Here is a 15,723-nt window from a genome sequence, read left to right on the forward strand (position 1 = left end):
GCCCCCCATCACCAGGCCCTCCTTCTTTGCTTGTCCACACCCTTCCAGCTCACCCAGCTGACAGGGCTTCCCTTGGTTACCGCAGACCCTCTGGACGCTTCCTGCTGCCCTGGTTTACACCACTGGGTGGGCTGGTGTGAAATGAACCTTCGAGCTTGCGGGGGAGCCAGGGGACAGAGGGTCCAGGCCTGGCCTTGCAGCCCCATCTGGCCCCGGGCTCATCCCCTCTGGTCCACAGCCTGGAGGAGGACTTCATCACGTGGCGAGAACAGTTCTGGCCGGCTGTGTGCGAGCACTTCGGGGTGGAAGCCACCGGAGAGGAATCCAGGTGAGTGCTTGCAGCTGGTGCCGTGGGTGGGGAACCGGCCCGGTGGGCGCAGTGGGGCTGGGGGAAGCTCAGTCAGGGTGTGGAAAGGGCCCAGGCCCAGGCACTTGGGCTTTGCCCGCACATGAGGGTCAGAGTGGGCTTCCAGGCCTCCTTGGGCCTGCTGGCCCAGCTGCCCCACCTCTCCTACCTGCCCCGCACTCACACATCTCCTTCCTTGTGGGTCATGCCTGGCCCCGCGTCCCCCAGGCATGCCCCATGGTCTCACAGCCTCACTCCCTCCTGGGGACCCTCCCCCAGCCTCCTGGCCCTCCCAGCCCTCAGCCTCACTCTGGGTCTCCCCGCTCCAGCATTCGCCAGTACGAACTCATGGTCCACACGGACATGGACATGGCCAAGGTGTACACGGGCGAGATGGGCCGTCTGAAGAGCTATGAGAACCAGAAACCGTGAGTCGAGAGCGTGGCTGGGGCCCAGACAGCTGGCCGTCCCGTGTGTCTCCACGGGGCCTTTCCTCCCAGGCCCCATCCCGTGGTCTTCCTCGTTCCCTCCATCGGGAAGGGGCCTGGCTGGGGCCACCCACATGCCCATTTCTACCCCAGAGGAGGGCACGAGGCCTGGAGCAGAGAGACGGGAGGCTGCTCTGAGCCCAGGGCCCTGGGGACCCCTCCCCTCTTGGTGGTCCTTTGGTCCAGAGCGTGGCCTCGGGGAGACTGGCACTTGCTCAGTTTGTACTTCATTTGCCCGTTAAATATCCGGGGGTGGGGGATGCCCACCACTTCCTGGACCAGGATGTAGCAAGTTCAGCTCTGGGTCTAGGCTGAACCTTGACCAAAGGGCTCGCTTCCTTCAAATCTGCCTCCATATTTGGACCTTTTTGTCCGAAGTGTTCCTCTCTGGGGCCCCTCACTTGCACCTGGCCCCACCCAGACACCTCCTTGAGCTGCCCAGGAAGGTCCTCCTTGACCCTCCAGCAGCCCCACTCTAGGCAGCCCCTGCAATTGCAGCCAACAGTGCATTTCAGTGACTTCCCAGTGGGAAAGCCTGTCCTATGCAGCCCTGGGCAGTCACTCAGGACCCAGGCCCTTCCTCCGTCTTATGGAACCACCTTCTTGGGCCAGGCCCTCTTTGTGCTCTGCCCACCAGTGGGTACCGGGTGTGGAGGGGCCCCCAGGTTTCAGACCAGTCTCAGTTTCTGTCTGTAGACAGGGACACTGATAACCCAGCTCTGCCCCCTTGCAGGTGCCAGGAGCACTACCTGGGCGGGGGCTGGGAAAGCCCTTTACCTCACTGGAGAGGTTTTCTCATGGCCCAGGAGGCCAGCTTTGAGGTTCCCCGTGTTCTGTGCGGTTGGGAGGGTCCTTGTGGGTGTGGAGATTCAGAGGCCTGGCCAGTCACTGCACTGCTCTCCCCACCCAGCCCCTTCGACGCCAAGAACCCATTCCTGGCTGTCGTCACCACCAACCGGAAGCTGAACCAGGGAACCGAGCGACACCTCATGCACCTGGAATTAGACATCTCGGACTCCAAAATCAGGTACCAGCTGCCGCCACGCCCCTCCCCAAAGCTTTCGCCCAGGCCTCCTGTTCCCACGCAGAGCTGCCCTCCACCCTCCCCCTGAGCCTCGCATCACCCCCAGGTATGAGTCTGGGGACCATGTGGCTGTTTATCCGGCTAATGACTCTGCCCTGGTGAACCAGCTTGGCGAGATCCTGGGTGCTGACCTGGACGTCATCATGTCCCTGAACAACCTTGATGGTGAGTCCTGGGTCCCAGGCCTCCCCTCTACCTGGGCCTGAGGGCGCTGGTGGGAATGGGTCCCCTGGCAAGGCCCAGAGGTTGAGTTTCTGCTTAGACCTAAAGCCTGGTATCCTGGAAGCCCTCATATCCAAGACCTGAGGGGCAAGTTGCGGAGCAAACTGGGAGGCAGGGGGAGAAGGCAGCTGTAGGGTCTGGTAGGCTACCTTCTGGGGCTCCCTATCCCCTCACTGCCATAGCCCCTTGAGGGAATGGGGGCCGGAGACAGAGCCAGGCCCAGCTGCCCACGCAGCCCCATGTCCTGTGGGGAAGAGAGCCACAGCCAGCCACCGCAGGCCCCTCCAGCTCCAGGGTCTCCACCTGTGCACAGGGGTCCGAGGCAACAATCCTAACAGCCTCCTGGTCCACTGAGGGTGCTCAGCCTACACCCCCGCCCTGAGCCTCTGACTGTGACCCCCCAGCGCCCCACACTGTCCACCGACCTGGGGCCCACCTCAGCCTGGCCCTGTCCCACTCGCCCACCCGTGTCCTCGGTGACCCGAGCCTGGGCTGCTCCTCCTCACCTCTCAAGGCTCCAGAGTCGGCCTTGAGAGGACAGGAAAGGGGGCTGGTCTGCACCGGAATTGCTCGTGCTGGCAGGGGACCTGCTGGCCTGTGGGCCATGGACTGGTCTTCCTCCCACTGCGGGGGGCGAGGGAGGCCTTGTGCCATCTGAAGCAGCACCTTTCTGGGGGTGAGGGTGTTGTCGGTGCTCACTCTCTCCCAGAAGTGCCTGAGCCCGTGGTGGGGGCCCTTCTCTGCCAAGGGCTGCTGTGAGCGGGCTGCAGAGGCTCAGAAGGCGAGGCAGAAGTGGGACTTAAGAAGGCGCGCCCACACCTGCCCCGTGGTGCGAGGCCTGAGCCCCCGTTTCTGAGGGTGCCTGGGCACGGGGAACATCTGCTGCTTGATGTGGGCGTTGAGTACACAGTGGCGTTCAGTTCGCGAAAATCCATCAAGCTCTGCTTGTGTGACTTGTACACCGTATGTAGGTCATGCTTCAGCAAGGAGTTCAACCCTTCCCCCAAAGCTAGGCCCACAGCCCTCAAGGCTGATCCGTCCTGGGCCAAGGCCCTGTCCTCTCTGGGTGGCTTGCCAGCCTTGTGCTTCTCTGGGGCTCGCTGGTGCACAGGAGTCAACACCCCTGCGGTCGTGCCTCTAGGAGGTGGAGTCACTCCTGGGTCCAGCCCTCCTCTGGCCTGGCCGTGGGTTGGTTAGTTAGTTCAGTCACTCAGTCGTGTCTGACTCTTTGCAACCCCATGAATCGCAGCACGCCAGGCCTCCCTGTCCATCACCATCACCCGGAGTTCACTCAAACTCATGTCCATCGAGTCGGTGATGCCATCCAGCCATCTCATCCTCGGTCGTCCCCTTTTCCTCCTGCCCCCAATCCCTCCCAGCATCAGAGTCTTTTCCAATGAGTCAACTCCTCGCATGAGGTGGCCAAAGTACTGGAGTTTCAGCTTTAGCATCAGTCCTTCCAAAGAACACCCAGGGCTGATCTCCTTCAGAATGGACTGGTTGGATCTCCTTGCAGGCCAAGGGAATCTCAAGAGTCTTCTCCAACACCATAGTTCAAAAGCATCCATTCTTTGGTGCTCAGCTTTCTTCACAGTCCAACGCTCACATCCATACATGACCACTGGAAAAACCATAGCCTTGACTAGATGGACCTTAGTTGGCAAAGTAATGTCTCTGCTTTTGAATATGCTATCTAGGTTGATCGTAACTTTCCTTCCAAGGAGTAAGCATCTTTTAATTTCATGGCTGCAGTCACCATCTGCAGTGATTTTGGAGCCCCAAAAAATAAAGTCTGACACTATTTCCACTGTTTCCCCATCTATTTCCCATGAAGAGATGGGACCAGATGCCATGATCTTCATTTGGCTTTAAGCCAACTTTTTCACTCTCCTGTTTCACTTTCATCAAGAGGCTTTTTAGTTCCTTTTCACTTTCTGCCATAAGGGTGGTGTCATCTGCATATCTGAGGTTATTGGTAGTTCTCCCGGCACTCTTGATTCCAGCTTGTGCTTCTTCCAGCCCAGCGTTTCTCATGACGTACTCTGCATATAAGTTAAATAAGCAGGGTGACAATATACAGCCTTGACGTGCTCCTTTTCCTGTTTGGAACCAGTCTGTTGTTCCATGTCCAGTACTAACTGTTGCTTCCTGGCCTGCATACCGGTTTCTCAAGAGGCAGGTGCGGTGGTCTGGTGTCCCCATCTCTCTCAGAATTTTCCGCAGCTTATCGTGACCCACAGTGTCAAAGGCTGGCCGCGGGTAGGTGTCAGTAAAGCTGGCCTGTTGACTGTGGCGGTGGGAGCCCCCTTGGCAAGGGCTGGCGGAGCGCCTTGAGTGTCCAAGATGCCGCCCCAAAAGCTTGGCATGTGGGCGCCCCGTGCACCAACCTCTGCTTGCGTCCAAGAATAAAAAGGGGGCTGTCATCACAGCCGAAGGCCCAGTATTGGCATCTTACCGTCAGACCCTGGAGCCCCCACGGTGAACCAGGTTCAGCCCACAGGCAGGCAGGCCCCACTGTGGGGCTCCCCCTCAGCCACCCTCTCTGAGCAGTGACTGTCCTGGATAGGGACAGTGACCGGCCGCCCCCAGCAGCGTCCTGCTTCTGATGAGACTGCCTGTCTAGCAGCCAGGCGCCTCAGGCCTTGCCCCAAAGCCAAGGAAGACCCCGAGAGAGCTGGCTTTGCTTCCTGCCCACCAAGACTTGGCCCACCCCTTCCCTGTGGCACCCCACCCACCCCAGGGTGGCCCCTTATCCCTCACCCTGCTGCCCTCTCCTTGCAGAGGAATCCAACAAGAAGCACCCCTTCCCCTGCCCCACCTCCTACCGCACGGCCCTCACCTACTACCTGGACATCACCAACCCGCCGCGCACCAACGTGCTCTACGAGCTGGCCCAGTACGCCTCGGAGCCCGCCGAGCAGGAGCAGCTGCGCAAGATGGCCTCCTCATCAGGCGAGGGCAAGGTGGGCCTGCCCCCAGCGCCCCAGCACCCGGAGCGCCAGCCCCCCCGCCCGGCCATTCCCCGAGATGCCTGGGCCCCTGGGCCGCTCGCCGTCTCACCCACGTCTGTGTCCCCAGGAGCTGTACCTGAGGTGGGTGCTGGAGGCTCGGCGGCACATCCTGGCCATCCTGCAGGACTACCCATCCCTGCGGCCCCCCATCGACCACCTGTGTGAGCTGCTGCCTCGTCTCCAGGCCCGCTACTACTCCATCGCCTCATCCTCCAAGGTGGGGGCTCCGGGCCCAGCCCCGTAGAAAAGACAGTGTTGGCTCCTCAGAGAGCCCCGGGTCCCTGGGCCGCAGCCCCAGCTCTGCCCCACGTCCGCGGGCACTTTGCTCAAGACTCCTGGGCTGTGTATCCAGAAGGCTGGACTGTAAGATCGCACCCTGCCCTCCGGCCCTGGTGCCAAGAGCCAGTCAGGCCGGCTGCCAGGAAGGGGCTGTGAGCAGGGACCCCGTGACGGGGTGGGTGGCAGGAGGGAAGGGGCCCCGGGCACCGCCACGCTCACCCCTGCACACCCCCAGGTCCACCCCAACTCCGTGCACATCTGCGCCGTGGCCGTGGAGTACGAAACCAAGACGGGCCGCATCAACAAGGGCGTGGCCACCAGCTGGCTGCGGGCCAAGGAGCCGGCCAGCGAGAATGGCGGCCGGGCCCTGGTGCCCATGTACGTGCGAAAGTCCCAGTTCCGCCTGCCCTTCAAGGCCACCACGCCCGTCATCATGGTGGGCCCCGGCACCGGGGTCGCCCCCTTCATAGGCTTCATCCAGGAGCGGGCCTGGCTAAGGCAGCAGGGTGAGTGTGCGGCCCGGGTGGGCTCCGGGCAGGGGCCTGGGCCTGGGGCCCCTCACTCACCCGGCCACCCCCACCCCAGGCAAGGAGGTGGGCGAGACGCTTCTCTACTACGGCTGCCGGCGCTCTGACGAGGACTACCTATACCGCGAGGAGCTGGCCGGCTTCCACAAGGACGGCACCCTCACCCAGCTCAACGTGGCCTTCTCCCGGGAGCAGCCCCAGAAGGTGAGGCCGGGGCCAGGCCCCAGGGTGGGGGGGTGCGGGGGGCGATCGGCCTCCCTCATCGGCAACCCCGCCCCCAGGTCTACGTGCAGCACTTGCTCAAGAAGGACAAGGAGCACCTGTGGAAACTCATCCACGAGGGGGGCGCCCACATCTACGTGTGCGGGTGAGGGGGGGGTGAGGGGGGCAGGAGGGGTGAGGGGGGCAGAGGAGGGGCTAATTGGGACAGAGGTGGGGGGTGAGTGGGGCAGAGGCGGGGGTGAGTGGAGGGGTGAGGGGGGCAGATGGGGGGGTGAGGTGGGGGGTGAGTGGGGCAGAGGCAGGGGTGAGTGGGGCAGAGGCAGGGGTGAGTGGAGGGGTGAGTGGGGCAGACGGGGGGCGGGTGAGTGGGGCAGAGGCCCGGGGCGGGAGGCTGACCTGCCCGTGGAGGGCCCTCCCCCAGTGCCGCCTCCGTCCTGCGCGCAGGGACGCTCGGAACATGGCGAGAGACGTGCAGAACACCTTCTATGACATCGTGGCCGAGCAGGGGGCCATGGAGCAGGCCCAGGCCGTGGACTACGTCAAGAAGCTGATGACCAAGGGCCGCTACTCCCTGGACGTGTGGAGCTAGGCCGCCCACCCTGCTCCGCCACTCATGCCCTACAGACTTGCCTCCCCATCATGTAATCACACGCCTCACTCCCTTCTGCCGTCTCCTGGGTGGTTCTGCCGGGTGCGGCCCCGGAGGCAGGCCCAGAACAGAGGCTGCTCACAGCCCAAACCGTGCCCTCCGGTCAGCCCAGGGGGCGCGGCTGAGGGTGACAGGCTGAGGTGTGTGAACACCTCGCGGCCCTCAGTGGCTGTACACGGGTCCGCCTGTCAACTGATGAGGCCTGGCCCCTCCCTGTGATTTTCGATGAGTGTAAATAATTTTAAATAACCTCTGGCCCTTGGAATAAAGTTCTGTTTTCTGTATTTGCTGGGCAGTGCTTGCACAGATCTGAGGCCTCCACCTGGGTCTCCTTAGCTCAGACCCCAGAGACACCTCGGGGGCCCCCAGGTCCCAAGCGGTGGCAGCACAGGACCCCCAAGCCCGTCTCACCCGCAGGAGCACATACACCGAGGCTCTCGGAGCTGTCTTCCTTTATTCAGGCCACTAGCGCCCAGGTCCTCCTCTCCAGCAATGCCTTCAGGGCCCACAGAGCCCACAAAACCCAGGGGAGGGCAGACGAGACCCTCCTGGATACGAGGAGTCCCCACCCCCTCCACACAGAGGTTCAGAAGCCCCTTCCGGGCCAGGGGTGCCATTGGGCAGGGAGGGCCCAGCCTCATTCTTTCTTGCTCCCATGCAGCTGGTTGTGGAATTTCTGGTGCACGACCCGCAAGGTGGTGAAGAAATTGCCAAGGAAGAGGAGGAGGAAGGGGAAGCCGCACATGAGCACCTGGGGGAGCAATCAGGGTCAGGACAGGAGCCAGGCGGCCCTCTCCGCGTCCTCCCCAGGCAAGGGCCCGGCTCACCTGCCACTCTTTGCACTCGGGGTCCCGGGCCAGGTTGAACAACGTCAGCGCGTTAAAAAGCTGCCAGAACTGGGAGGGAGGGGGCTCTTACACACAGTCCCTGCTTGAGACAGCCAGGTGGACGGGGGGCTCAGGTACAACTTACGTGTCCGAAGAAGAGGAAGGGCAGCAGGAAGGTGAGGCCCCGCCACATCCAGGACTGGAAGCCCTCTGCAGGGGCACAGCGGGGCAGAGAGGCCCCGTCACTCAGAGCCCAAGCCAGAGGCAAGGACAGGCCCTCGCGGCGCCCCGGCAGGACCGCAGGGCGGGGCGGCCCTGCCTGACTCACCCACAGTGAGGTCCATGGTGTGCCGCTCGCCCAGGGCGCGCAGGCGGTACAGGCAGCCGCTCTGGTAGTAATACTGGAGGAACTGCACGAAACCTGAGGCGGGGGGGGCATCAGGACCGGGCTGGAGCCCCAAGCCCCTGCCCGCCCTTCCCGGGGGGCGAGTCCTAAGCAGAGCAGGGACCTCGGAGACACTCACTCTGGTACATGGAGAAGGACAGGAACTGGTTCCGGAACTTCTGGTACATGAGGCCGTCGGGCCTGAGAGCAGAGGGCGGGGGAGGAGGGGCTCAGGGATGCCCCCCTTCTCCCTGCCCCTCGCTCCCCCGAGGCCCTGGGACCAAGCCGACCCGCTTACCATGTCAGCATGACTCCCGACAGGAACGTGGACACGTAGTGATGGAAGACCCACCAGCCTTTGATCCTGCGTCAGGGAGCCGCCGTCACCCCTGTCCCCTCAGCCCCCGGATCAGGGCTCGGGGGGCAGGAAGTGGGGCTGCAGTGGGAGGGAGCCAGTACCACCCTGCTTCTCAGCCATGGCACCCCCTGCCCCCCACTCTGCAGGGCATCCCCAGGGGCGTTCCCCCCCAACCCGCCGGGGGCTGGGCCCCGCCCTCGCCCACCGGGAGCCGTTGTTGATGAGGATGCTCTCACGGATGGTCAGGGTGCAGTAATACCAGACCAGCAGGAAGTTGAAGGCAGCGTCTGTCACCCTGTGGGCAGAGGTGCAGAGGGTGGGTGCTGGCACCTCGAGAGGGTCCAGGGGGCCAGACCCCCGCAGGACACCCACCTGGAGTTGAGGAGGAAGCGGCAGGTGAAGGAGATGAGAATGAGGATGATGGTGAGGTAGAGCTTGAACTTCTCGTACTCGTCTTTGTAGGCAAACCTGGGGGGACACACTCATGGGGCAGGCTGGGGTGCTGGCGGGGCCCACCCAGGCCTCCCGACGGGCTGCTTGGGGTGCCATCAGGCAGTGGCCCCCGAGCCCCAGGCTCGGCCAGGAAGGCTGGGGCAGGCTGGAAGGGGCCCCGAGGTGGGAGGTGGCGGGGGAGGAGCGTGGCGACCACAAATTACTTAGCCTGCTTGCTCAGGAGTGTCACGTTGACATTGCCCAGAACCAGGCTCAGATACAACCTGGGGGAGGAGAGTAGCCTTCAGCCCCAAGCCCACTGCAGCCACCCACACCCACGACTGCACCGCGACCTCCTGCCAACCCCGAAGGGTGCCATCACCCACCCCATCCAAGCTCCTCTCGTCTGAGAGTCATAGCCGTGTACCAAGCAGCGGCACCTGTACGGGCTCCTATTCACATGCAAGCCTGAGGCCCAGGCTCACAGTGGTTCAGGGACCGGCCTGAGGCCGCGGAGGTTACGGGGCACAGCGGGGACTGAGACTGGAGGCCAGGCTGCCTCGCCGCGAGCTCCTCCCTCTCCCATTCCCAGCGGCGGCCCCAGCCAACCCTCCCTCAAACCCTCCACCCTGTCACCTTCAGGTAGGTGACATCTTCCCTGCTGCCTCCCCACCCCCTCTGCACGCCCCTCCTCCCTGACACCCCTTCCCAGCGCCCCAGGGACTTCCCTCCAGTGCACACTACACCCCTCCCACGTCTCACCCTCTGCAGGCCCCACCTCTGAGCAGGTAGAGATGCTCAAGTCCTTCCTGTGTACAAACACACAGCCAAACAGAAGCGACTCCTCAGCCCTCACGATGAGCTCTAGTTGCTATTTCCAGGCACTGGTTTCTCCTTCCACTCACCTCCAAGCTGTGCAAGCGTGGCCTGAACCTGGCTGTCTCCTCAGCTCTTCTGTCATCCCCAATATCACCTTTCCAGCCCCACCCTCCTGGAAGCGGTTCTCTCCAAGGTCAGCCGAACTTCCAGGAAACATTCCCTTTCTGTGTTACCTCTGGCTGGCCCCCCACACTGGCCCCGGGGGGCCATCTGATCTCAGGCTGCTGGCCACTCCCTCCCCTGCCTTCTGGGACATGCTTTCTCCCCGCGGTCTCTCTGCTGGACTGTTTTCCCAGAGTCCCGGGTTCTGCCGCGTCCTCTGCTGCGACTGCGGCTGATCTAAGTGCATAATTGAGCTGTCGCTTCTCCTGCCCACTGGGCCAGAGGGAAGCGCCGCAGGCTGGCTCCTGTGCTGGTCTCTCCGCAACCTTTCACCTCCTACCCTATGCTCTGGACGTGACACCTGCTGTTTGCACCTCTCCAGGTCCAGCCGGCTCCCTCCTCTTAATCCTTTGTGATGCAGCCCAGGCGTCACCTACCCCAAGAGGCTTTCTCCGGCCTCCCAAGTGGTGAGGCACCCCTGTCTGTGCTCTCCCCGATTCTCCGTACGTCCCGCACAAAGCGCCCGTCATCATAGTGAGCTGCCACTGTCACTGAGGCGGTCCCTGAGGGACGACCGGGTCTGACAGCCCCCTTGGGTCCAGGAAACCAAGCAGAGGGAGACGGGGCTGTGAGCCGAGCTTGGGGGAGGGGCGGCTCACCCATTCTTCTTGGGCAAGTAGGCCTCCATATCGAAGAAGAGGCCCTGTCGCTCCTTGATCTGGTTTTCCAGCTCCTGCGCGGCTTCCTCGGCCTCTGACGGGAGGGAGGGTTTGCATCTGCAGGTGGGGCCGCAGAAGCCAGAGTCAGAAGCCAGAGTCCCCCCTGGGGGGCAGGGGAGCAGACGCAGCCCAGAGAGGGGAGAAGCCATGCCCAGGGGCACCTCGGAGGCAGCGCCAGCTCCCTACCCCACCCGGCCCGACAGCCACCCCCGGTCCACGGCCAGGGACGTGAGGAGGGAGGGCAGGGGAGCACGTCAGGGGGACAGGTCCTCACTTCCTCAGGACGAGGGCCAGCTCCTGGAGCCGCTTCTTCTGCCGAGCGACGGAGCTAGTACAGCTGTTCTGCAGCTTGGTCAGCTCCTCCAGCTTCAGGCGGTACAGCCGGTGGGTCTCCTGGGGACCAGGGAGGGGGAAGGCTCAGGCTGGCGAGGGGACCCCTGAGCCAGAGCCTGCTGGGAAGGGGGTGGGGCACGCATTCGCCCAGGGCTTCAAGGATGCAGCCAGATGAGCCAGCCTCAGGAATGCCCCAAGGGTCCTCTCTCTCCAAGGCAGGCAAGGAGACAGAGCTCTTCGGGCAAGCCCAGGAGCCCCCCAGCACCTCGCCCCCAGAAACAGACATGTTCTTGGAAGGCTTTCTTGGTCTCAGCCCATCTACTAGTTGTTCCCACCCCTCTCTGCCCATCCTGAGTCTGCATTCTAAGCCCACACGGGTCCACAGTCTGGACCAAGCAGGCAGCCTAAAGCCATCCATGACCTTCTCAGAGCCTCCTGTCCAGACATCCTGCAAGGGAGAGGGGAGCTGAGGCTGTTCAAGATGACTGCTGCTCTGGCACTCCCAGCATCTTCCTTCTGGGTTAAAGGTCACCAGGCTTCAGCCCATGGACCTCTTGCTGTAAGACCATTCCTCTACCCTTCCCCCCAGCACCTTTGGCCCAGGGATTCCCAGAGCACTTTGCCCCCTAGGGTGAGTCTTGAGAAGAAGCAGCCTGGAGATAAGGGGCAAGGGGCAGTCTGAGGAAGGCCAGGCAGGGGCTGAGGCCAGGATGGTGGTGCCCAGGCTCGGGAGCCTGGGTCTGCCCTGCTCAGGACCCTGGGGAGAAGCACAAATGATAGCAACTTGGCCAGGACAGGCCAGGGGGCAGTCAGGCTCAATGTGGACAGGAAAGGGCTGGAACCAGTCCAAGAGAGGCAAAGGCCTGATCAAGTGCCCAGCTGGCCTGGGCTCTACCCTGGCTGGGGTTTGTTTCTCATGCTCAAGAACGGGCCACCTCGGCCTACCCCCAGCCACCGCACTCCCCTGTTCACCTGTCCGCAGAACAGCACAGCGGCCCATAGCAGCCAGATCCAGACAATACCCACCCCCGCTATGCCTGGCTTCCACTGGTCTCAGAGAGACTCCCACCCCTGTCAGGCCCATGAGGTCTCTTGGCAGGGCCCCGCCCACCCACTTTCCCCTCACTCTCTGCAGCAACCACGTGGTCCTGTGTGGTTGGAAGCTGTCCTGCACCCAGGATCAGCCTCGCCCCCATCCAGGGACTTCATCTAAATCCCACTTCTCGGACCGAGGCCACGCGGCCTCCCGTCCTGCTCCCCATCCACACTCAGCCCAGACCGCCCGGCCCGAGGGAGGGGAAGGCCGGCCCGGCCAGCGCCCATGGCGCGTTTGCTCAGTGAATGACCCAAGACTGGCCCTGGTTAGCTCGGACTCTCCTGGGAGGGGACTAAGTCGGAGTCGGGGCCTCTTTCCGAGATCTTCACGAGAGACCGGAGGTCTGCCCTGGTCAGTAGGGGTCGCGGCGGCTGCGCGGGCGAAAGATACCACCGCCGGACATTGATTTGAGGCCGAAAGGAGGGTCCAACCGGGGACACCGGGACCCAAGGCCTCGCCGCCGTCGGGAGCAACACCACGGTCCCCCACCCTGACCCCGAGCTTTCCGCAGCCAGACCCGCGGCTACCCGACCCTTGACCCCGAGCCAGACAGACATGGCTCGGAACCAATGGCAGCCCGCCTTGGCGCTCACCTGGATGCCGTGGAAGTCCTGCTGCAGCTCCTCCCAGTCGCGCAGGCAGTCGCCCAGCGGGCCCGGAGGCGGGGGATGCATTGCGGCCGGGCCGCGGGCCGGAGAGGCCGAGAGTCGAGGACAGCACCGCAACCCCGGCCGGCCGGAGGCACCGCCGCCTCCGCCGCCTCCGCCCCCGTCCGCTTCCGGGCTCGCGCCGCCGCGACCACCAATGGGGAAAAGTCTGGGGCCGCGAGCCCGCTGGCCCCGCCCCCAGCCAGACCCAATCCGGGGCCGGGACGGGGCTGGGGCGGGGCCACAGGCTCCGCTAGCCGCTGGCCTGGCAGCTCTAGCGTGGAGGGCGGCGGCAGCTCCCCGCCGGGGCTCTACGCGGGATGCCAATTGCTGGTGCTGCCAGCAGTGTCCCTGCCGGTCACGCTGGGAGTAAAGCAAGGCCCAGGGAGGTGGCATTCTGCCTCAAACACTTTCCGCCTGGGGAAGCTGCTCTTTGGCAGGGAGGCAATTCCGAGCCTCTTCTCTTGCTTGGATTTTTACGAGGGTCTCTTTATGTCTCCCTGTCTCCAGGTTCACCGCTACTGCCCCTTCACACAGACACCAGGCTACCCTGACTAAAACACAAAGCCAATCCCTACTGTGTCCCTGCTGAAAATTTGCCGGTGTCTCTGCCCTGCTTACCGGGAGGTGCCAAAGACCTGCAGCCATCCCAGGCTCCGCTCCAGTTCAAGTGGTCACTAAAGCCCACTGCCTGAAAAGCCCTAACCCCTGGGCAAAAAGCCACTGCTTGAGGGCGTAGGCTTCTGTTGGGGTGTCAGGGGAAGGGGTCCGGGGCAGCCCCTCCAACCCTCTGTAGAGTCCTAGCAGGCAACATGGCGTTCACCTGTATGCCTCCACCCTGTCCAGGTAGTGGAAATGTTTGCTGAATGAACGTGGACAGACCTGTTAAAATTCTCCATCAGTCCCCTTGTCCGTAGACTCCAGGCTTTTTCGGTGGGTGCTGCCCTCACTTGGAAGCCCATTTCTGAGGAAAACTCCCTTTAAGACCTGAGGAATTTCTAGAAACCCTGGCATGGGGTTGGAATGGAAACAGTGAGAGACTTTATTTTGGGGGGCTCAAAATCACTGCAGATGGTGACTGCAGCTATGAAATTAAAAGACGCTTGCTCCTTGGAAGAAAAGCTATGACCAACCTAGACAGCATATTAAAAAGTAGAGACATTACTTTACTGACAAAGGTCTGTCTAGTCAAAGCCATGGTTTTTCCAGTAGTCATGTATGGATGTGAGAGTTGGACTATAAAGAAAGCTGAGCACAGAGGAACTGATGCTTTTGAACTATGGTGTTGGAGAAGACTCTTGAGAGTCCCTTGGACTACAGGGAGATCCAACCAGTCAATCCTAAAGTAAATCAGTCCTGAATATTCATTGGAAGGACTGATGCTGAAGCTGAAGTTCTAATACTTTGGCCAGAAAGAACTGCAAAGAACTGACTCATCTGAAAAGACCCTGATGCTGGGAAAGATCAAAGACGGGAGAAGGGAACAACAGAGGATGAGATGGTTGGATGGCATCATCGACTCAATGGACAGGAGTTTGAGCAAGCTCCGGGAGTTGGTGATGGACAGAGAAACCTGGCGTGTTGCAGTCCACGGGGTTGCAAAGAGTTGGACATGACTGAGTGACTGAACTGAACTGGTGTGGGGGATGGGAGGGTGGGAATCTCTTTGTGGTGAACATAGCCAGGCAAAAATGAGTGGGGAGCAACGAAAGGAAAGATCCAGCCCACAAGCAATGGACCAGTGGGAGCACGGAGGAGTGCTGGAGATGAGGTAAGGAGATGCCCTCGTGTCATGAGTCTCTCAAAGCTGTGAAGCCTGGCACCTGAGCCAAGGCTGGGCTTGGCATCCCTGGGGCTGGGGATCTCTGCCGGTGGGTGGGCATTTTGACACCCCCTGTGGAGCAACACAAAGCTGGGGGAAGACTTGGAGCTCCCCTGGGGCAGCCTCCCAAGGGACCACGTTATGGGAGACAGGAGGGCAGCTGCTCTGGCAGCCAGATGCTCCTCCCAGGGCAGCCTCTGGAGTGCAGTGGGGGTGATCCAGACGCCCACGGGATGGGTTTTTGCTGAGTCTGAACACCTGCTATGTGGCACCAATGAGGAAGAACCATTGCAGGAGGCTGACACGAGGCTCCAGGCAGCAAAGGCCTTCTTATTCCTTGGCTACATACCCTGGCCCACTACCCACAAAAAGCCCCCAAGTCAGGTTCTTCTGGCCCCATAGCTGGACCACAGAATCAGTAGGGTGGATTCTGGATGTCCGTGACGATGTCTCCGATGACAACCTTCTCCCACTCTGACAGCTGAGCCACCAAAGCGCGATTTGGACGCATGTTGGTTTTACACTTCTTGAGGTAGGCCCAGGACCTCTGTGAACCAAGGAGAGGAAAGCAGACTTCAGGGTTGGACCTGGGCCCCTTCCACCTTGAAGAGAGCCAGCTCAGGAGGGCAAGAGACACTTGCCCAGGGGCTAGCAGCAGAGCTTAAGGGCAGGACAAAGAAACAGCAGCAGCCTGGGGTTAACAGACTAGGGCGAAGCAGTCAAGGAGCTGGCTCTGCCTTGGGCAAGCCCCTCTGCACCTCTGCTACTGAATACAGAGACGGAAGTCACTCTTCTGTCAGATGGCTCCTGTGAAGGCTGAGAAAACATGTGAGACCTACTGTGGACGAGGAAGCACCATGCCCATGCCTGCCACTCAGTGCTGCCTCAAAAAGATTTGCACTGGATTTCCCTGGTGGTCCAGCGGCTAAGAATCCTCCTGCCAAGGCAGGAGACACGGGTTTGACCTCTGCTCCCAGAAGATTCCACATGCCTCAAAGCAACAAAGCCAGTGCACCACAGCTACTGAAGCCTGAGTGCCCTAGGGCCCATCTGCAGCAACACAAGAAGCCCCCGCGGTGAGAAGCCCACCCATGCACCACAACCAAGAGTGAGCCCCACTCGCCACACGTAGAGAAGGCCCTCAGGTAGCAACAAAGACCCAGCACAGCCAGAAAGACTATAAAGAAATAAAAATGAAGGTTTGCATCAGAAGTGGGTAAATGAATGGAAAGAGGAAGAGAACCTCGGCAAATTCTCTGAAGAAGGAAAACTGAAGCTGCCTTCATTCACGTGCC

The 15,723-nt window shown here is 61.7% G+C and overlaps 3 protein-coding genes across 19 annotated transcripts in view; 1 reads left to right on the forward strand and 2 right to left on the reverse strand.

Moving 5' to 3' along the window:
* The window catches only part of POR (cytochrome p450 oxidoreductase), a 68,306-nt gene extending 61,194 nt beyond the window's left edge, over positions 1-7,112 (forward strand). For all 8 annotated transcript variants that reach the window (XM_069569393.1, XM_069569389.1, XM_069569390.1 and 5 more), the window contains 10 exons: positions 239-328; positions 676-774; positions 1,745-1,861; positions 1,965-2,083; positions 4,922-5,103; positions 5,219-5,368; positions 5,666-5,936; positions 6,016-6,161; positions 6,239-6,324; positions 6,624-7,112. In XM_069569393.1, the coding sequence (XP_069425494.1) occupies positions 239-328; positions 676-774; positions 1,745-1,861; positions 1,965-2,083; positions 4,922-5,103; positions 5,219-5,368; positions 5,666-5,936; positions 6,016-6,161; positions 6,239-6,324; positions 6,624-6,768 (1,405 nt within the window). In that variant the 3' untranslated portion in view covers positions 6,769-7,112. The remainder of the gene's footprint in view (positions 1-238; positions 329-675; positions 775-1,744; positions 1,862-1,964; positions 2,084-4,921; positions 5,104-5,218; positions 5,369-5,665; positions 5,937-6,015; positions 6,162-6,238; positions 6,325-6,623) is intronic.
* Positions 7,113-7,263: 151 nt separating this feature from the next.
* TMEM120A (transmembrane protein 120A) lies at positions 7,264-12,962 on the reverse strand. The gene is made up of 12 exons (XM_069569397.1): positions 12,553-12,962; positions 10,805-10,923; positions 10,471-10,587; positions 9,055-9,114; positions 8,771-8,866; positions 8,604-8,693; positions 8,339-8,404; positions 8,180-8,241; positions 7,984-8,076; positions 7,801-7,865; positions 7,656-7,724; positions 7,264-7,579 (listed from the first exon to the last, which is right to left on the reverse strand). Exons 1-12 carry the CDS (start codon positions 12,631-12,633, stop codon positions 7,466-7,468), a joined length of 1,032 nt encoding a protein of 343 aa, XP_069425498.1. The 5' UTR covers positions 12,634-12,962; the 3' UTR covers positions 7,264-7,465.
* Positions 12,963-14,738: 1,776 nt separating this feature from the next.
* The window catches only part of STYXL1 (serine/threonine/tyrosine interacting like 1), a 30,700-nt gene continuing 29,715 nt past the window's right edge, over positions 14,739-15,723 (reverse strand). For all 10 annotated transcript variants that reach the window (XM_069569409.1, XM_069569400.1, XM_069569403.1 and 7 more), the window contains one exon: positions 14,739-14,975. In XM_069569409.1, the coding sequence (XP_069425510.1) occupies positions 14,844-14,975 (132 nt within the window). In that variant the 3' untranslated portion in view covers positions 14,739-14,843. The remainder of the gene's footprint in view (positions 14,976-15,723) is intronic.

The sequence above is a fragment of the Ovis canadensis genome, chromosome 24 (assembly GCF_042477335.2).
Source record: "Ovis canadensis isolate MfBH-ARS-UI-01 breed Bighorn chromosome 24, ARS-UI_OviCan_v2, whole genome shotgun sequence".
Taxonomy (NCBI): Eukaryota; Metazoa; Chordata; class Mammalia; order Artiodactyla; family Bovidae; genus Ovis; species Ovis canadensis.

Excerpts from the sequence above, each read along its gene's own strand:
- TMEM120A (XM_069569397.1), bottom strand. The coding sequence starts at position 12,633 with ATGCATCCCCCGCCTCCGGGCCCGCTGGGCGACTGCCTGCGCGACTGG. Across the intron at positions 10,924-12,552 it reads AGGACTTCCACGGCATCCAG|GAGACCCACCGGCTGTACCG; the intron begins GTGAGCGCCAAG and ends CCTGGTCCCCAG. Across the intron at positions 8,077-8,179 it reads GTCCTTCTCCATGTACCAGA|GTTTCGTGCAGTTCCTCCAG; the intron begins GTGAGTGTCTCC and ends CCCCCGCCTCAG.